Genomic DNA, 21,813 nt, shown 5'->3' on the forward strand with positions numbered 1-21,813 from the left:
GGCAACAGAAGTATTTTGGACTGCCTGAAGTGCTTTCAAGGTGATAAGTGGCGGCCCTGGCTATAGCAAATTACAATAATCCAGCTTGGAAAAAAATCAATGCCTGCAGCGCTAGTCCTGAATTTGTTAGGTATTTATAAAGGCTTTAGTTTGCACAAGATCCAGAGTTTAAAGAAGGCATCTTTAACCTTTAGGAAGATTTTTATGTGGGGACACAGCGAGAGAGAACTGTCAAGTATCACCCTCAAATTGTGCTCCTGTGAAGAAATGGGGAGTGTCAGAACCACAAATTGTAAAATGGGAATATCAAGAAGTAAAAACCTGTTGAGGACAGTAGCCTCAGTTTGTTTATTTTTTTTACATTATGTGCCAAATTTTTCTTAGCCATCCAACAACTGATAGCTGCTAGGCACTGTACTACTCATGCAAATACATTCTGCACCATCATCAAAACAGGGGCATAAAATTGGATATCTTCAGCAAAAAAACAATATCCAATAGCAAGTTCCATAAGTTTACAAATAGGATAAATAAAGGATATTAAACAAAGTGGTGGAGGGGACCGAATCCTGTGGGACGCCATTGCTCAAAGGAAATTGGAATGCATTTTATCTGGCTTTCCAAGCTCATATTTTTAAACTATCGTCACTTCTCATACAGAATTTTAACCCTTGTAATTGGTCCTTTTAATTTCCTTTTAACTAATTTCCTCATTTTATCATAGTCTCCCTATGCTACTGTAGTAGTATTTATTATTCTCCCCTCTTATATTGGCAGTATCCATCACAGAACCCCTCAAATTAGACTCTTTATGTCTGATCACTCTTAACTAAGGCACTTCTACATTCTAGCATCCATTTGTTAGCCCACTTTGTTTGGCTGCTGAGAGGGCAGTGATACGTAGGTTTGGTTTGTCTGAAGTGTCTCAATCCTTCTGGCTTTGATAAAGTAGTTTATTAGACAGATTTATGGTTTTAATTGTTTTTCTTTCTCTAGATCCTTTTTCTTTTTCTACACAAAATCTCTTCACTCTCTTCTATCTAAATCTTTCAGAATCTGGTTAAAAACATAACTTCATAAGGGTTCATTTAAAATCAATGGATGCTTACCACCAGTTTCTAAACAAGAACCTGATTTCTGCCCAGCTTTTAGGTGTCAGAGTTATGCAAGACCTCCTTCATTTGAAGTCTCCTAAAAAGGACTCTGTAGTGAATTCAATGTGATCTTATCCCGGAAGAGGAAAGCCTCTTAACTCCTGTGAGTTCAGATACCTAATATGGAAAAGCATATTTTTGATGAGACCTATTTACTGGAGGACACTAACATACATTATTTTAAATTAATGTGCATTTTTAATAAATAGAATCTATCAAGATTTATTAAAGCTCTAATAAAATCATTCTGTTAACGCACATTAATATGTACTTTACCACAGCTTAGTAAATAAATTCTGTGGGGTAGATTTTCAGACCACGCGAATAGGCGTACTTTTGCTGGCGCATCAGGCGCAAGCAAAAGTACGTGGGATTTTAGTAGATACGCGCGTAGCCGCTAAAATCCTGGATCGGCGCGCGCAAGGCTATTGATTCTGTATAGCCGGTGCACGCCGAGCCGCGCAGCCTACCCCCATTCCCTCCGAGGCCGCTCCGAAATCGGGCGTTAGAGGATTCCCTCCGAGGCCGCTCCGAAATCGGAGCGGCCTCGGAGGGAATCCTCTAACGCCCTCCCCTCACCTTCCCCTCCCTTCCTCTACCTAACCCACCCGCCCGGCCCTGTCTAAACCCCCTCCTTACCTTTGTCGGGGGATTTACGCCTCCCAGAGGGAGGCGTAAATCCCCGCGCGCCAGCGGGCTGCTAGCGCGCCGGGACGCGACCTGGGGGTGGGTCCGGAGGGTGCGGCCACGCCCCTGGACCGCCCGGGCCGTAACCACGCCCCCGGGCCCGCCCCCAAAACGCTGCCGACACGCCCCTAAACGCCGCGCGGCTCGGGCCCGCCCCCAACTCGCCCCCCTCGCCAAACCCCGGGACTCGCGTAAGTCCCGGGGTTTGGCGAGGGGGGCGTGGTCTACTACCTATCCTATAAATAGGATAGGTAGTAGACCAGTGATTATACCAACACGGCTTTCAAAAAAACAATCTTCTGTTAATTAACAGAATTTTTGGGCCGGTGCTGAGGTCTACTCCTCCCCATATAAAAATTGATAAACATATTAAATCATTTCAGTCTTAAACAAATGTAGAGTTTCATTGAAGTAGCAACATCTAGAATTGGTGATCTTAAAGGTGCTGACAATCACTAATAACTAGATTTTACCAGACCCTACTTGATGCTCCTTCTTGTCTGGATTAGAGATGTGACCTGCCAATGCTGCAAAGTATTTTCTCATGATAATACCCAATTCCCATTCTCTAGGGCCCTCTGACATAAAGATTTATTTTTGTTGTCCAGTGATGGTGGCATTGCCTACCTGTTTTTTGTTTTAAAAGAAATCTTAACCTTGTAGTACATTTATGTCTTCATTGAGGTGTCTTATTAGAAAAAATGAAATTACATACCTATAATGTTCATTTTCTGATGATAGCAGCTCAGTATAGTCATATAACTCATCCTTCTTCACTTTTTTGAATTGTTCTTTCTCTGAGAAAAAGCATGATGGCAGTCCCTCACATGTGGGTGACATCATGTGATGGAGCCCAGCTCAGAAAAATTGTGTCAAAATTTCGAGAACTTCGACTGTGCTTCACTGAACATGCCTACCCATGCCATTATTGCCACATATCCATGTGGGGGCCCCTCAGTCTTTCTTTTTCTGTGGATCTCTCAGGTCATGGGGTTTTGCCTTCCTCTGTTTCTAGGCCTTGGGTCTTTTTCTGGCAGCAAGATTGGAAGTTGTGGAGCATACGATTATCTTACCCGGTAGTTCCCCAGGTAGTTTTTTTGAGCATTTCTTTACGTTTGTGTTATTCGCTGGTGTGCTTTCGGTACCTAGGAAGCATCATTCCATCACCGCCATTGAGGTTGATTTTTCGGTCAGACATTTCTAGAGTGTTCTGGCGATTCCCCCGGTGTACCAGGCCTATGTCTATCACAGATCCCCATGATAGATATGTCCTTTGCCTGGGAACATTGCACAGTGTTCATGGGTGTCGCAAATGTTCGACCATGACATAAAATGGCTGTTGGTCCTGTTTTGAATTGATGGAGAAACATTTCAGGCACCAGAAGACCTATCCCCCGGCTTCAGAGACATGAACATTAAGGGACTTCAGAGCTGCATCTGAGGAGCTAGCATTATCAGTATTGGGTGTGTGGGGAGGGGGAGCATCAATTCTCTTGGTGCTGGTAACTGTTAGGGAATACAGAGAGAGGCCATCATCTGGCGCTTCCCACTCAAAGAAGGCACATGATTCAGCCTCTTTCACTCTAACATCGAGGAAAGTTGAAGATGTATTGACATCTGTCTTCATTGATGCTGGGAGTTAGGCAGTGTAGAGTCTGCTGAGCCCCCCCCCCACACACCCCAAAGCGATCCTGTGGCAAGGAGAGCTCATCCTCCCATTAATCCTGGGGCTTGCAACAGCCTCCAGTGGTCCTGGTGTCAGCCACCGATAACTGTCTGGGTTACGAGGAGGACATGGCCACCCCTTCTGCTTTCCAGTCGGTGTTGCTATCTTTGAAGAGGAGTTGGATAAGAAAATCCAGCAATTGTTGGAGAAGGGCCTCTGTGCTGGGGGATAGAAATCATCAGGGTAGACACAGTCTATCATTCAGCCACTGCTAGATTCCCTTTGGCTGCCTGGCGGCAAGGCACTGGTATTGGTACTGATGCCGATTCCCAAAGGGGTATCGGAGTCGATGCCTGCTGCCCCATTGTTCATCTCTGGCTCCTCAGGGGAGGAAGCTTCCCTGGGCCATCAAGACTTGTTGGAATCCAGGCCCAAACACTCAAGAGCACTTTTCACGGGACCTTTTATAAAGATCAGGTGCCTCAGGAGTTCTCACACCAGGCAGAGCAGTAAGAAGTGGACTCTGAATACTCATGGAGGTATGTCTATGAATCCGGTGACCCCTGTGAAGAAGAATCATTGAGGGATTTCCCCTCTCACCCCTCTCCTGCCCCCAGAGAGAAGGAAGTCTCCTTTTGAGGACTTCTCCTTCACAGGGTTTATCAGGAGAATGACATTCCATTGACTTTACAAACTGAGGAAGAAATCAGAAACAAAATGCTGAACATCCTTCTGTTCATGGAGCCGCCCTCCCCCCCCCCCCCCCCCCCCAAAGGAGGTCATGGCAGTTCAGTCCCAGAAAACCTTCAGGAGGTACAGTCCAGGATGTGGTAGAACCTCTTCTCTGTGGCTTCCATCAGCAAGAAGGTGGACAAAATTTATCTTATCCAGAAGTCTCCCAGATTGATTTTATTTATTTATTTGTAGGGTTTTACATACCGTTATTCGGTAGAGCCATCATAACGGTTTACAAATCTGCAATTATCATCCAACATATGCAATTATCTTACAATCAGATGGAGTTAACATAGTAGTTGGGAACAGTAGGGTTTTGTGAACAATCAACATATTTTTCTTAGTCTCAACCTAGAGCTCAGGGCACACCTAACCAGTCAAGTTTCAGAATTGTCTCGGTTTTGCCTGCCATGCAGCCTCACCATGCCCTGATTTAGTCTGCTGCGACACTCCACCTCCAGATGCCTCCAGTGAGCTCTATTCTGAGCTACCTGAGTCATCTCCTCACTGGCCAACTGACTCAGACTGTGGTGTAGCCTCCACCAGGGGTCCTCAGCGAGCTTTATCTCCAGCCTTGCAAAGTTATGCCTTGCTGCTCGCACCTCATCTATGCTCCAGGCCCATTTCACCCTGCCTTGCTAGATGCCATTTCATGGAGTCACCCTTGGCTCTCTGACGTGGTCACTCTTCCCTTGTTCTATTCCTTGTGACCTCCAGGCCTTATTCTTAGCAGCTTTTGAGCCTTATGTGTATTACTGGGTAATGTATTACCCAGTAATACATTTAAAACTAATAAAAGAAAATATTTTTATATTCAACGCATAATTAAGCCCTGGAATTCGTTGCCAGAGGATGTGGTGAAACCTGTTAGTAGAGCTGCGTTTAAAAAAGGTTTGTTCAAGTTCCTGGAGGAAAAGTCCATTAAAAATTTTTACGGTAGAGTTGCAGAAATTATAAGAACATATGAACATGCCATACTGGGTCAGACCAAGGATCCATCAAGCCCAGCATCCTGTTTCCAACAGTGGCCAATCCAGGCAATAAGAACCTGGCAAGTACCCAAAAACTAAGTCTATTCCATGTTACTGTTGCTAGTAATAGCAGTGGCTATTTTCCAAGTCAAACTTAATTAGTAGCAGGTAATGGACTTCGCCTCCAAGAAATTACCCAATCCTTTTTTTAAACACAGCTACACTAACTGCACTAACCAAATCCTCTGGCAACAAATTCCAGAGTTTAATTGTGCGTTGAGTGAAAAACAACTTTCTCCGATTAGTTTTAAATGTGCCACATGCTAACTTCATGGAGTGCCCCCTAGTCTTTCTATTATCCGAAAGAGTAAATAACTGATTCACATTTACCCGTTCTAGACCTCTCATGATTTTAAACACTTCTATCATATGCCCCTTCAGTGGTCTCTTCTCCAAGCTGAAAAGTCCTAACATCTTTAGACTTTCCTCATAGGGGAGCTGTTCAATTCCGTTTATCATGTTGGAATTTGTCTACCCTTGGGATCCTGCAGGTACTTGTGACCTGGCTTGGCTAATGTTAGAAACAGGATACTGGGCTTGATGGACCCTTGGTCTGACCCAGTATGGCAAGCCTTATATTCTTATGCCTTCGGGCATCAGTGTTCTCTGTTCTGTGTTGTCCTTGTCTGTTCCTACTTTTGTTTGCCTTATCTAGTCCTGTCCTTGTTTGGTTTTGTTGTGTCCTGCCCAGTCCAGTTCCCAGCATCCATTCCCTGCTTTGCCTTGCCCAAGCCTGTGTCTGTATGTAGTTCCAGCCTTGTTTAGTATCCTGCCACCCTCTTGTCACAGTATCTAGTCCTCAGCCTGTTCCTATTCCCAGACCTCTACTTTCATTCTGTCTCTGCCGTGAATGCTCAACCTATGTCTGATCTCAAATCCCTGCCTGTCCCGCCTCTTCTGCCTTGTCCAGTTAAGCTCTACTGGCTCCTAGAAACCAAGGGCTTAACCTGTGGGGGAGGGGGCTGGTTAGGCAGAATATAAACCCAGCTCCTGCCTTGCTCCTGAGAAGATGCTTCCAGACCCCAGCCCACAACAAGGATATCTGGAATGAATATTCATGAAATAGATGTGCATGCACTGCTTCCATTGTATGCAGATCTACCTAATACTATTCATTGTGTATATCCTGAACACCTGACTGGTTAGGTGTGCCCCAAGGATTGGGAGGAGAAGCACAGTTCTAGGGAGCTATGCTCAATGCCCACATAGCCTCCTACCAGCTCTTTATGGGCCAATACATCCAAGACCAGCAAAAGCAGATACAAGGGGTGGACAAGGTCCTGGACTGTGGAAAACACATTTGACCTTCAAGGTTTTCAAGACATCATAGCAAGTCTCTGCCATGGGGATTGGTGTCTGCAAACTCGCCTGGTTTGGGCCCCAGATCTCTGACCAGAAGTCCAGGAATGACTTGCTGGCGTGCACTTTACAGCAGAGAATCTCTTTGGAGATAGAGTGAAGGAAGTGGTCATACAGATCCATGAAAACTGTGCAATGCTCCACCAGCTCCAGTACTGGCACTCTAGATTCTGCTGCCTCTTCTAGGAGGTAATTAAGAGCTGGGCAGAGGAGTTACCTCTTCCAAGTGAGGAGGTGCTTTCCTCTGCCCCTTTGGTCCCGTCAACAACAATCCCCCCATGCCCATCCAAGGCAGCAGTGAGCTCCTAAACCCCAAACGGCAATCCACTTCAGCACCTGGGATAGGGTTTTGACTGGATCTCGGATAGCATAACCGACATCTCAGTACTTCTACCGGAGGACCTTCCCATAGAAAGAAAGATGCGATTTTATGTAAACCAGTGGTCATAGTAACATAGAATTGTCGGCAGAAAAAGACTAAATGGTCCATCCAGGCTTCCCATGGCAGGTTACCCCCAAGTGTTCACCAAGGGCAGAAACTGCCGCTCTGTGCAGGTTACCCCCCATGTGTTATGTTAAGAATAGTTTATTTACAAACAAGACCAAGCAACTATCAAACCCATAACAAAATTACTGCAACATTTTTACGTGGTGAGCATCTTTTCTGATAATTCTGACATCGGGGATAAAGCTGTAAAAGCTTTATCCCCAATGTCAGTGTATCAGTATCCCAGACTGTAAAAGTCGGGATCCAGCGTTAGCTGTCTTCAGAATCCAATACCCTTTTTTCGCTGCCCCACCATCAAACAGAGTGAATTATTATAGTTGTGTCTAAATCATCAAGGCTAATTGGATAAGGGTAGTAATCCCCCCATGCCTTCTGGATAAGGGTGCTAAGTGCCTTTTGAAGCAGGTTACCCTGATGGGCCCTTTTCTTCATTATCATTCTCAAGTCTTTAGGGATCCAAAGTGTTTATCCCATGCCCTTTTGAATTAATTTACTATTTTCATCCTCACCACCTCTTCCGAAAGAGCATACCAGGCATCCACCATCCTTTCCGCAAAAAAATATTTCCTTATGTTGGTTCTGAGTCTTCCCCCCCTGGATTTTCATTTTGTGAACCCTATTTCTTCTGTTTCCAATGAAAAAGGTTCAAAGTTTGTGCATTATTAAATCCTTTTAATTATTTGAAGCTCTATATCATATCCCCCTGCACCTCCTCTCTTCCAGGGTGTACATATTTAGATCCTTCAGCCTCTCCTCATAAATCTTCCTATACAGATCCCCACACCATTTTGGTCACCTTTCTTTGGACTGCCTCTATCCAGTCAATATCCTTTTTGAGATACAAGATACAGTACTGAACACAGTACTCCAGGTGAGGCTTCACTAGGGGCAATATCACCTCCTTTTTCTTACTGATTATTCCTCTCTCTAAGCATCCCAGCATTCCTTTGGCTTTAGCTATCACTTGTCACGTTGCCTTGCCATCTTCAGGTCAGCAGACACTATCACCCCAAGGTCTCTCTCCCAGTCCATGCACAATTAGTTTTTCAGCCCCCATCACATACATTTTTTTAGACCGCACCCCAGATGCATGACTCTGCATGTCTTGGCATTATTGAATTCCATCTGCCAAATCCTCGACCAGTCTTCAAGCTTTCTTAAATTTCTTTTCATTCTCTCTACTCCTTCAGGCGTGTCCACTCTTGCAAATTTTAGTATCATCTGCAAATAGACACACTTTACCTTGTATTCCTTCCGCAATGTTATTCACAAAGAGATTGAACAGAACCAGTCCCAAAACTGATCCCTGTGGCACTCTGCTTAACATGGTTCTTTCTTCAGAGTAGTTTCCATTTACCATTACACATTGTCTCCTGTTGGTCCACCAGTTTTGCAATCCATGTCACTACCTTGGCTCCCACTCCCAGTGTAACTTCAGATGTGTGGGTTCTCAGCATAGTTAGATGAGAGTAGAGATTACATCTATTTGGTATTCCACTAAATTGACCACAAGACCCAAGTTAGGGTTATTCATCTCAACAGGAACTACTACAAAATGAGCTTTCCTTCCTCTTACAAGCCATTGAGGTCGAGCCTGTTTCGCCAGGGAAAATAAAGTTGGGATTCTACTCCAAGTACTTCCTAATTCCAAAGATGATGCCATCCCATCCTAGACCTAAGGGCCTTGAACAAGTTTATCAAGAGAGAAAAATTCAAGATGGTTTCTCTAGGCACCTTGGCTACGATCTCTTGATCTAAAAGATTCTTACACCCACATAGAGAGATTCCCCAGTCACAGGAAGTAATAGGAAGCCATGAGTTCTTGTATCATGTGCTACATTTGGCCTAGCTTCAGCCTCATGTGTCTTCACCAAACTCCTTGCTGTGGTGGCTGGTCAAGAGCATTTCTCAGGCGGGAACAGCAAAATTGATATGTATGACTATCCAGGCATTGGAGTTACTAGGGTTCATTGTCAACCACCCCGAGTTTCATCTGAGCCCATCAACTCAAATGGAGTTTGAGAACTTTGTTAAACATGATTCTGGCAAAAGCCTTCCTACGGCAGCAACGGGCTATCATCTTGATATCCGCAGCGGAAGAGATCCAGGTGAGTCAGCAGACATGAGCTTGGGGCATGCTGAGGCTGTTGGGCCTCATGGCACAACTGCACATTTCATTCCCTTAAAACAAACCGGAAGCCGATCCAATTTAGCTGTATAGCGACCAAGAAGAACAAGATCGGTGTATAGTAAAGGAACTTTATTCTCCTAGTATATCAGCCCGACTCTGACCGAGTTTCGCTTTATGGATAGAGCTGCCTCAGGGGCTACTATAATTAAAACATACATAAAATGTAAGCATAGAAACATTTAAAACAAACATTAAAAACAAATATATGTGTAAAGACATCACAATAAAACATCAATAATATAAATAATAAATATAAATAAATACATTACATGTTTAGACAAAATTAAAATCAAATAGGTATGTATAAATCACACGTAAAAATGAACACATAAAATGAATGCTCATGCATGAATAAGTGCTTACTGTAACATTATGCGTGATACCTGTTTAGAATATTCTGTTGTCATAAAATAAATCACATGAGTCACATCTAGTCAATTTGGTGTGCCTATATAGTATGACAATTAAAAAAGGAGCAACTTGGTATCAGTGTGAACTCATATCTTAAAACTTTATGAATATTGTGCCACGTATTTTAAAGGAAAAAATATAAAATGAAAAATATTAGAAAATATAACCATAAATGGGGTACCTTACCGTATGTGCTTTTACTACAACACATGTGATTGTGTGTAACTTCTTTTTAACTGGTAAAACCTCCAATTATTGTCTTTGGAAATTTCCTTCAGCTCTTTTGATTGTGTATTGCTTTCTTTAAACTGTTGAGAGATCCAATTTTTGCCTTTTTTTCCATACATCCCTGCATCAGGTCCATGGTGCTCACCACCTGGATGTTGAGAGATTGAGCTAGGCAAGGATATGATTCAAGTTCTTTTGGCTTCCCAAAAGAATTCCACTAGAAAGTCCTATGATTTAAGTGGAGGAGGTTTGCTTTGTGGTGTGAGCATAAGACCCTAGATCCTTTTTCTTGCTCCATACCAAAACTGTCTGATTAGCTTTTACACCTATCCAGGTCTGGTCTTAAGACCAACTCAGTAAGAGTTCACTTTAGTGCAGTTGACACCTATCATCAACATGTGGAAAGTACACTTATCTCTGTACAATCTTTAGTTGTCTGGTTTATGTGGGGCCTGCGTCATCTGTAAGCCTCCTATCAGGCCTTCCACTGTATCTTCTGACCTCAGCATGGTCCTGTTCCAGCTAATGAAAGCTTCTTTTGTGCCACTGTACTCCTTTGTCCTGAAGTACCTGACTTGGAATGTCGTAATGGTGGTGGTCTTATGCACCCATCCAATGTTCTTGCCTAAGGATGGTGTCAGAATTCCATCTTTACTAGTCAATCATCCTTCCAACATTTTTCCCAGGCCACATGTCCACCAAAGTGAACAAGCACTGCACAGTTTGCACTGCAAGAGAGCCTTGGCCTTCTACCTGGAGAGGACTGAAGCTCATAAAAAGTCTACCCAGCTCTTTGTTTCTTTTTATACCAGCAAATTGGAGATAGCCATTGCTAAACAGGCTTTATCTATTTGGCTAGCAGAATATATATCTTTCTGATATACACAGGCAGGCGGCCATGTCAAGGCTACCTGTGATTGTGACCATCTTGGTGCCTGTTGGGCTTTTTTTCTGCACCCTTGTTTCTCCTGCCTTGCTCCAGCTAGGACTTCTCTGGAGCATTCTTTTCCAGGTACATCATCAGTGTTGAGACTCACCCCTTGGGTGACATCATTAGTGGGGGGCCCTTAAGTTCCCAGAATTGACACACTAACTCCCCTCAGCTACCTGTGACTGTGACCATCTTGGTGTCTGTTGGACTACTTTGCTGTAACATTGTTTCTCCTACCTTGTTCCAGCAAGGACTTCTCTGACAATCCTTTCCTGGGAATGCCATCAGTGTTGAGCCCTGCTCTTTGGGTGACATCATCAGTGGGGGTCCTTAAGGTCCTGGGATTCACACCATAGGCACCCTGTGCACAGAGTGCAACTAAGGAGCAGTTCCTTTGTACACTCCTTCATGTACTTGAGTATGTTCTAGTGTGTAAGTTTTGTTTTTCTTTTACTCAAGAGGTTATAATTTTAATATGTCCATGATGGACCTGTCTTTATCTTTGTCTGTGTCCTCTGCCATTCTTGTTATCACGGATATGAGTAAATATGGTGATCTCAGTTTTCGTTATTGTAAGGATTTCAATACAACACATTCTTGTTTGTTTATTTATTTTAGATTTTTATATTTCACTTTTCACACTTTTTTTTCTTATTTAACCTCAGTATCTTTGAATTACACTGATTTATCTTTATCTGTATCATCCTTTATTTGTTTTTCATTATTTCTGATTAATGTGCAGGCTATCAGAAAAAAGGTTGATATTGTGTTTTGATCTTTATTAGATAAATAATCTGATGTGTTCTGTGTCACTGAGTCCTGGTTGCATGACTCTGACACTGTTGTTGTTCAGCAACTTTCTTTACCCAATTATTCCATTTTCTCTCATCCCCATGGGGACAGACGTGGTGGAGGTCTCCTTATTTACAAAACCAGCTTAGGCCTTTTACCTTATGTTATGGATACAGCTCCTTATCTTAAACTTTTGCTTCTTACGAATTCTCTTTGGGGAATCTGTTTGGTTTATGTTCCTCCTGGCTTTTGATTTCTCAATTGTCTTTGGTTTTTGAAAAGTTGACTTGTTTTCAGGTAAATTTGGGCAACCTTATTGTATTGGGTAATTTGAATCTACATGTCGATCAAGTCCCACTTTCACAACTTTGTGAGGATTTTTTATGTTATGTCCTCTTTGGGATTGGGAACAAATGATTGATTTTTCTAGTCATCGATATGGCCACACCCTTGATTTAGTATTTTTGAATTTTGATAGATTTCTTTCACATTCCTGGAAAGTCTGTCGTCATTGAGGTTCCTTGGTCTGACCACTTTCATATAAAAGCTAATTTCAGAGTTCCTATTTCGACTTTCTAGCAAACCATTCCATCTAACGTCTGCCCTAAGTGTGTAAATACATGGATTTAGAATACTCTGTGATTGTTTTCCTAATTTACTTAATTTATCTGACCTTTCATGTAACAATTAGGCCACTCAATGGTATGACTCTCTTTATTTCTGTTTTAGATGTAGTTGCCCCTTATTTAAAAGGCTGTTGTCATTATTATCATTATGCACCTTGTTATACACCTCAATTAAAGGCTTTGAGCACCAATGGTGTAAGTCTTTGGACCCTGCTGACAGATCCCATTACCTTACTGCTCTAGATGAATACAGGTCTTCTTTTGTAGCCTGTAAGAAACAATATTTTTTTGTTTGTAATGCTGCTTTAAATTGTCCTAAGGACTTCTTTTGAACTGTGAAATTCTTGTCTGGATATTCTTCTGCCAGAAATTCTACTTGTTCTCCTTTTCCTTCTGAACAATTTGCTAATTTTTTTTTTACCAATAAAATAAAGATTTGCTGTAAATTTACTGACCCAGTATGTTTAGAAAAGACCAGTATTACTCCTCAGTCTGATAAATGGTCAAAATTTGAACTTGTGTCTTTAGTTGAAATACGTCAGTCTATGATTCATTGAATAATACTATTTGCTCTGTTACCTTTTGTCCTTCTGGTGTCATAAAGTGTTTGTGTTTGGAAATCACCATTCTCTTGTAGAACTTATTAATGCTTCAGTGTTCTCAGGCCGAATATCTATGCTACTGAAATCTGCTTTAGTTTGTCCTGTTCTTAAAAAAAATAAAATAAAATTGTCATCAGATCCTTCAATTTTGTCCAATTACTGTCCTATATCCTCTCTGCCTTTTATTTCTAAAGTTTTGGAAATGTGTGTTCTTAAACAATTGCAAAACGTTTTGGAGACTTATATTCTCGATCATTTTCAGTTTGGATTTTGGCCTGGGCATAGTACAGAGACGCTTCTGCTTTCCAGCCTGGATGTTTTTTGTTGTGGTTTTGATGATGGCACTAGTTACATAATTATGCTGCTGGATGTCTTTGCTGCTTTTAATACAGTATATCCTCAGATCCTATTAGCCAGGATGGGGGAAGCTCTGGGATCTCAGAGACTGTTCTTTAATGGTTAATTCTTAACTAGCAGACTGTTCACAGTGTATTAGGATTGGCGCAATGTCATCTTCTTCAGTGGCTTTAAATATGGCTGGTTCCACAAGGCACCTCTCTCTTAGCCATTCTTTTTAATATTTATCTAGATCCGTTTTGTAAGGTTTTAGCTAATTTAGATGTTGGCGGATGATATCCATTTTGTTGTACCAATTTCGCCTTCTGGTGCTTTAAAGCTGCTTTGGACGGAGTTGGAATTTCTGTCTGCCGTTAACTGTTGGTTATCTGCTTTAAATATTAATAAATCTGAGATTATGATTTTAAGATGCTTTACTTCGAAGGAAGCACTTGATACGTTTTACTTTGAAAAATAGCAAATTCTGACTTCAAAACAGTTATGCAGCCTAGCAGTGATTGGCAGCTTGTGGTCTGTGGACCTCTGGTGGTCTGTGAAGCCATTACAAAAGGTTTGCAGAGAGGGGGGGACAAAAACGATTTCCGGAGGCTGTGATGCATTACGTGAACCCTTGCTGTGGTATACCTGAATTTGAGCCTTAACTCAGGTTCCTGCTGTAACTGCATGAGTTGAAGAAGTGAACAAATGTCTACAGGAAGGATAATATGCTGATTTTAAATGTTCAGAAAACGGAAATGTATTGGATGAGCCAATCTACATGCCACTGACACATTATCAATTACAGTTAGGGTTTCTGATTTTCAATTAAAACTGAACCCCCTCCCCGATAAAACACCACTAATGAGGAAATTGGGTTTTTCGGTTTTAACCGGAAAAACCTGGAAAATAGGCCTACCGTGGAGGTGCTCTGATGACATCTTTTGGCTGCTGCAGTCAAAAAGAGGTAGCCTGCAGCAGCCAGATGATGTCAACGGAATTGGGCTGGTATGGAGCCAAGTGCCAGTTGAAGGAGACTGGAGGAATGGGCCATCAGTGATCCCAAGCCCTGCCGACTGAAGGAGAATCAGAAGAGCAGTCCAGCGGGGAGCCCAAGCCCTGCCAGCCAAAGATAGTGCACTGCATGGGAGGAGCGACCAGAAGGAAGCTCAAGCCGTGCCGGCTGAAGGAGTGATTGGAGAAGCAGACTGGGGAGCTCAATCCCTGCTGGCTGAAGAAGTGAGCCAGTAGGAATCCAAGTCCTTTTGGCTGAAGGAGGACCAGAAGAGCAAGCTGGCAGGGTGCCCATGCCCTGCTGAGTGATAAAATCATGCTGCCATGGGAGAAGTGAGCTTGCAGGGAACCTAAACCCTACCGGCCAGAGATGTGAGCAGGGAAGGGAGGAGGAATATAAACTGTGGAGATGAGGAGAGAGAAACATGAAAAGGAAATGGGAGGGTAGCACCAGCCCTGAAGCCACAGGCTCACTCCCTTCCACCAGCCCCGAAGCCACACACACATACACACCCTGTCACCTACCCTGAAGCCACATACACAACCTGCTACCATCCCTGAAGATACACACACACACAGCTTGCCATCAGCCCTGAAGATACACACAAATACAGAGCCTGCCACCGGCCCTGAAGCCACACACACACACACACCCTATCAGCACTGTAGCCACACAGATACACAGCCTGCTATGCCCTGAAGCCATACACATTTTGCACACTTAGCCTACCACTATCCCTGCAGCCACATGCAAACACATACACTGCCTGCTAGCAGCCCTGAAGCCACACATCCACACAGCTCTGAAGCCATGCACATACAGTCGGCCACCATCTCTGAAGTCAACCACATTCACAGGCAACGGGCCACCAGCCCTAAAGCCACGCAAACATAGCCTGTCACCAGGCCTGAAGCCACCCCCCCATCATACACACAGCCTGCCACCAGCCCTGAAGATACACACAAACACACAGCCTGCCACCAGCCCTGAAGATACACACAAACACACAGCCTGCCACCAGCCCTGAAGATACACACAAACACACAGCCTGCCACCAGCCCTGAAGATACACACAAACACACAGCCTGCCACCAGCCCTGAAGATACACACAAACACACAGCCTGCCACCAGCCCTGAAGAAACACACAAACACACAGCCTGCCACCAGCCCTGAAGAAACACACAAATACACAGCCTGTCACCAGCCCTGAAGAAACACACAAATACACAGCCTGTCACCAGCCCTGAAGCCACACACAAATACACAGCCTGTCACCAGCCCTGAAGCCACACACAAATACACAGCCTGTCACCAGCCCTGAAGCCACACACAAATACACAGCCTGTCACCAGCCCTGAAGCCACACACAAATACACAGCCTGTCACCAGCCCTGAAGCCACACACATTTTGCACACTTAGCCTACCACCAGCCCTGAAGCCACATGCAAACACATACACTGCCTGCTAGAAACCCTGAAGCCACACATACACAGGCAGCCTGCCACCAGCCCTAAAGCCACACAAACAGCCTGTCACCAGGCCTGAAGCCACACACAAATACAGCCTGCCTCCAGCCTTGAAGCCACATACACACAGTTTGCCAATAGCCCTGAAGACATGCACATACACAGCCTTCCAGCAGTCCTGAAGCCACACACAGCCTACCATCAGCACTGTAGCCACACAGACACACACATACACATGTGCACACACAAAAATAATATAAATAAACCTATCACCATCCCTGAAGCCACACATATGCACTGCCTGCTTCCAGCCCTGAAGCCACACATACAGCCTTCCAGTAGCCCTGAAGCCAGTGCCACACACATACAGAGTCCTGAAGCCACACACATACAGCTCTGAAACAATGTACCATAAATAGCCTGCCAACAGCCACACATGCAGCCTGCCAGGAGCCCTGAAGCCACAGCCACACACACACACAGCTCTGAAGCCATGCACATAAACAGCCTGCTAACAGCCCTGAAGCCACACATGCACACAGTCTGCCACCAGTCCTAAAGCCACAAAGTCCTGAAGCTTAGCTGGTCAGGTTTCTGCCCAATTTTGCGGTATATAAAAATTTTTAAATAAATACACACAGCCTGCCACCAGTCCTAAAGCCTCAAACACACAGCTTGCCACCAGTTCTAAAGCATTACACAAATTTCGTTCATTGGTGCTTTATTTACTAATGCTTCCTATGATTAAAAAAAAAGATTGATCTCCAAGAAACCTGTAGGCATATTTTTTCAGTGGTTGGCTCCACTCTATGGAATTCTTTCCTTCCAACATTTCAAGAAATAACAGATTATAGATCTTTAGGAAACAGATTAAGGCATTTTACTTTGTACAGGCATATAAGATATTGACTTAATTTTTCAGATAATCACTTTGATATTGGTGTGAAAACATTTTTAGCTTAATCGTTTTAAACAGGTTTTATGTTTTCATATTAGTGATTACCTTATTATTATAGGTTAACTTGCTTTCGCACAGGCATATAATATATTGATTTCATTTTTCAGATAGTCATCTTGATATTAGTGTGCAGAGTTTTTTTTAATATAATATTTTCTACCAGGTTTTATGTCTGTCATTTTATGTTTCTGTTTACACTGCTCAAGTTAAGGATATATCCTAGCTTGACTATTACAGAACATCACTCCTTATCCAAGTAAATTTTGTTGTCTTCACTGCTTAGTACTCTACCATTCTAGGAAGATGAGCATACAGATTTCCATACTTAAATCCAGTGGTTCTCAGCATGTTTTAATTCTTTACAGAGAGTCTTTAATACGGACTGCATTCCAGTGTCTGCAGTTGGTTGTGACAGACTTTCTACCCACAATGCCTTGCACATGCTTGCAGATAGTTGTAGAAGTTGCTGGAAGTTTTGGACTTCAAAATCAAGAGCTGAACATTAGCTTGACATCAATCGGTTTGCTGGTAAGTGATAAAGTAATTGGCAAAATTTTCAGGTTATGTTTGTCTAAGTTTCATTGTTTAGTAGACACAATTTAATATGTAAACTGCTGAGCTGTAAGTAGGTCAAAATACAATATTACATTTTGGTTTGGTTTTTTTTTACCCCTTTTTGTTCCCCATGCCCAGTTGGCATGCCTTACAAGGTTAAGAGATCATAGTTGGCCTATGTGACAGAGGGCTGCTTTCTCTGAGGCACAGCCTCAATATCACATGTTGGCTGACGGGGGAACCGCCACCACAGTAATGGCAGCTTTTTTCCTTCTTTCTCTCTCTCTCCCTAACCCCTGCACTTTTCTCTGGCTTGGCTCCTAACATTCTCCTTCCTATATATCACTCACAGTTCTCTGTCTTGTGTTCATTGGTGTCTCCTTCCTCCTCCCCAACTTTGTTCCTGCTGGGTCCCAAGTTGTGGGACCCAGAGAGCTGAGACTGCAACTGTGTGTTTCAGCTTCTCTCCTCCACATACCTCTTGTTGATAAGGGGCAGGAGGGGAGAGAATGAGACTGGAGCAGATCGGACAGAGCAGATCAGAAAACAATTGATCTGCTCCCTTCTCCAGACCTTTCCATGCTTCATGAAGGGGAGGGGCTGGAGCACTAAATAGAATAATGGCACTGGCTTTGAGATATCCCTGTTTGGAGCTTTCCAATGTTTCTCAGAGTCTCTTGGTAAAACCCAGAGAGTTTCTAGGTATGGTACTTGCTCTCACTTCAAACTTGTTTTCCAGATCAAAACTAGTTTTCATGTTTTGAAAGGAGAAGAATGTGTTCTGTTAGACAAAATTAAGTTACTAGTGGTAACTACATTTTTAATTAGTCAAATAGCTCATACTGAATTATGGGCATGAAATTTGAGTCCTCCTATGTAAGGTAAGAAGACAGGGGTACGAGGAGAGGCCCAGAGACTTTCATACCATGTTATGGGCCAATCTGACAGGTTCTGTTTATTTATTTACTTGCGTACTTACTTATTTAGTTATGGAATTTGATATTCCACCTTCTACCCCAAAGTTGATCTCAAGACGAATTACAATACATTTAAATGAACAGAGGCATTAGAACAATTACAATTGACCAGAATCTGCAATTAGAATAGTCAGCATTGGAAACCTATTTGTGAATAGTTTAAGACCCAGTTGTGCCCCTCTTGATAATAACACGATCTCTCAAAGGAGATCCGGTAGCTGGTCTGGAAGAAGGTGGTCTCAGGGGAAGGTATATGTGAAAAGCCATGCCTTGGCTTTTTTTCTGAACTTAAGGTAGCATGGCTCCAGACTCAGGATTAGTGGTAGTTCATTCTTACATTTTGGTGCAGAGCCACTGAAAATGTGGAATCTTGTGCAGGACAATCTTGTGGTAGTCAGCGGAGGGGAGAAAAGAAGAGCCATTTGGGAGGATTGGAGTTCCTGTGAGGGCATGTAAGGAAAGGGGAGAAACATTCAGGGGCCTGTTCATTCAAGCATTTGAAGACAATGCAGAGAGTTTTACATTTGTTACTGTTTTCTACTGAGAGCCAGTTAAGTTTTTGTAGACTTGATATAGTCGGTTGCTTCAGGGTTCAAATCCTACTGTTGTTCTTGGTGGCTTGGGCAAACCACTTTACCCTTTATTGCTTCAGATACAAATTTAGGTTTTGAGCTCTCTGGGGACAGAGAAATACCTACAGTACCTGAATGTAATCCGCTTTGAAGTCCAAAAGACGGAATACAAATAAGGATAAGGATGTACCTACCAAAATTCTCACGGCAGTACTTTGTAGGAGTTGGAAGCACTTAGCATTGTATTGTGAAATGCTGTTGTATAGGGAATTGCAATAATTGATTCTGCTGGTGATTAGAACATGATTACAGGAGCAAGATTATGTTCATCATGGAAATTGAGGAGTTGGTAGATCTGACACAGATACATGAAAGAGAAGCTTACCACTTTAATTTGAGGTTCCATTGTGAGATTTTGGTCAAGTTGAACCTCTGGGCTGCATACTGATGCCTTAGGATATAAAGTGGTTTCTGCTAATTATAGAAAGAATTGTAGGGGATGATCTGGGCAGATGAGAGGAGTTCAGAATTTGATAGGTTTAGTCTGATTTTATGTTTGCCAAGTCATTTGACTACTGCTGTAAGACAGTTATTGAGATTGGTAATGGATTAATTTGATCAGATTCTATTTTGATGCAGAGTTGTAGGTTATCCACACATAGGTGGCACTCAATGTTGAAGGACTGGATGATGTCACGGAATGCATGTAGATGATGATAACTAGGATTGGGGATAGTACTGAGCCCTGAGGCACTCCACAGATGAGCTCTGTAAGGCATGATGGATGTTGCTCACGTAATTGATTGTGTTCTGCTGGCAAGGGATGATTTAAACCTTTTCATTGCCGTGCCATCAATGCTGACATCTTTTAGGTGTTCGGTCGGGTGATGGTGTTCAATCATATTTTAAGTAGCTGAGAGTGATGTTTGTGTAGTGTGTAGTATAACATTTAAACCAATAGGCTTAGCCCTTTGGTTTCTTTTTTTTTGTATCTAACATGCTGCACACCTTAGAGTTCACCAATTCTGTTATTATTAGCTGCTGAATACTTCCCACTAGGGATTAGGTTGTGCCAGCTAGTTAAAAATTGCTTCTAACAATCCTCAGCTTGATGATGAGAGAATTGTATTTGGGTAGATCACCAGGAATGTTTACCTGTAGATATGTAATGAAACCTTTGGCCTTTAAAAGGGAAAACAACTCTCCAGGTATTCATCAAAATTCCCATGAGATTCAGAACTTCTGATTTATCTAAATTGCCTTCAAGTCCTGAGAATTTTCCTAACTTCTCCAAAACCTTCATAACAAGGGAAAAGGTTCTACTCTGGCTTAGCAGGAAACAGCAAGATGTTGTCCACAAATAGGGCCAGCTTAACTTCATTCCAACCTATCAAAATACTGAGATTTCTACATTACAAAGTATTTTCCTAATCAAATATTCTATACTAAGCAAACTAGAAGGGATAGAGAGCACCTCTGCCAGATTCCTTCAGTAGAAGGGATTATTCCAATGTGAAAGTTTCTCAATCCAGTTGTTGAGCAGTCCCCCTACCTAGTTGATTTTTCAGGATATCTCCAAAGCACAAAGAAAAGCAACAGTAGAGTGTAGATGATGCAATAAGAAAGCGAATGTCCTCGAGTGGCCCAATCCAAGCCCAGACCTAAATTTGTAGTAAGACTTTGACTACAGTATACAATCAGTCTCTAGCCAACTTAAAAGAGCTTGAGCTCTTCTGCCAGGAAAAATGGGTTAAAAACTGCACCATCCCACTGTGCAACGTTAGTAGATGCTAATCCCAAACCACTCATTGCCGCTGTTGCTACAGAAGAGGCTTTCACTAAGAATTAAGTCAAAGGGGTGTGAAGACATGCCCATCAAGAAATGTTAATTATTTTTAATTACTTTTGGAATAGTTCTATAATTGTTCTTTCATGATGCAAGTGTAGATCAGTGAAATAAACTCTTTAGCATTTTGGATTTGTATTTTTTAAGCTAAATGTAAAAAATGTTCAAGGGTGTGAAGACTTGTGCAAGACATTGTACATGCATAGTACAGTGTAAACAAGGGGTTAAACTATTTCTGGCTGTGTTACAAGTGGTTAGAAATTGTGTGTGTTTAGAGAGAACAGACTTTGGAATTAATCTGTGAACTATCATAATTAGTATTGGCAAGTGTTCAAAAATTTGTGTTCAGGGAGAGAACGACTTAATTTTGTGAGTTAGTATAAGGGTATACTATTTGTGAATTAGCAAAAAGTCACTTAATCTGCAAAGGTGAATGAAGTACTGGTTCCTAGTTACTGATTTGATTCTTCCTCCCACCCATCTGTCACTTTCTTTATAATATAGCTCACCACCACCACCCCCACCCCCCCAAGGTAGGAGGAAAATCTTCAAAATAAGAGACAATTAGTGATTTAGAATAACATACATTTAACCTGATTTGGTGATTGGACCAATTTTACTATTGTGCTGGTCATTCACAAACTAACATAAATCACTTAGTTATCAATTTAAAATCCTCAGATTTAAAGATACCAAATAAGTAATTAAAAACCCTTAATTGGGAGACATAACTACTCCTTAATCAGTTTTTTAAACTTAGCAACTCTGTAAAATTAAGGTGCAGACAGAAAACCAGCAGCAAGTTTGGGGCTATCCAAGTCTTTGCACTAAATGCCATATGTATGATTACCTACCTGATGGTGAGAGGGTGGATATGTGCACCCAGTACAAGAGCTCCTGTTCTCAGAAAATAAGTTGATCTCTGGAAGTCAGAGTGCTAGACCTGGAGGAGCTGAGACAGATGGAAGAGTATGTAAAGATGACCTTCAGGGTCATAGTAGAGGGGTGCTAACTGCAGTCAAGCAGCCCTTTAGCTGCTTTGGGGAGGGGTAAAGTTGCCTGGCAGGAGGCCATCACCTTGATGTAGCAGGTATTGATCCTGTAGCTAGGATCTGTGCTCCAGGTAATGCTTTATCCTCTCATAAGGAGTATGTATCTCCAGGGCCA

The 21,813-nt window shown here is 42.6% G+C and overlaps 1 protein-coding gene across 3 annotated transcripts in view; it reads left to right on the plus strand.

The window, feature by feature from the left end:
* The window catches only part of MON2 (MON2 homolog, regulator of endosome-to-Golgi trafficking), a 409,599-nt gene that overhangs the window by 243,643 nt on the left and 144,143 nt on the right, over positions 1-21,813 (plus strand). For all 3 annotated transcript variants that reach the window (XM_029615039.1, XM_029615038.1, XM_029615037.1), the window contains exon 23: positions 17,062-17,224. In XM_029615039.1, coding sequence (XP_029470899.1) covers positions 17,062-17,224 — 163 coding nt within the window. The remainder of the gene's footprint in view (positions 1-17,061; positions 17,225-21,813) is intronic.

The sequence above is a fragment of the Rhinatrema bivittatum genome, chromosome 9 (genome assembly GCF_901001135.1).
Source record: "Rhinatrema bivittatum chromosome 9, aRhiBiv1.1, whole genome shotgun sequence".
NCBI lineage: Eukaryota > Metazoa > Chordata > Amphibia > Gymnophiona > Rhinatrematidae > Rhinatrema > Rhinatrema bivittatum.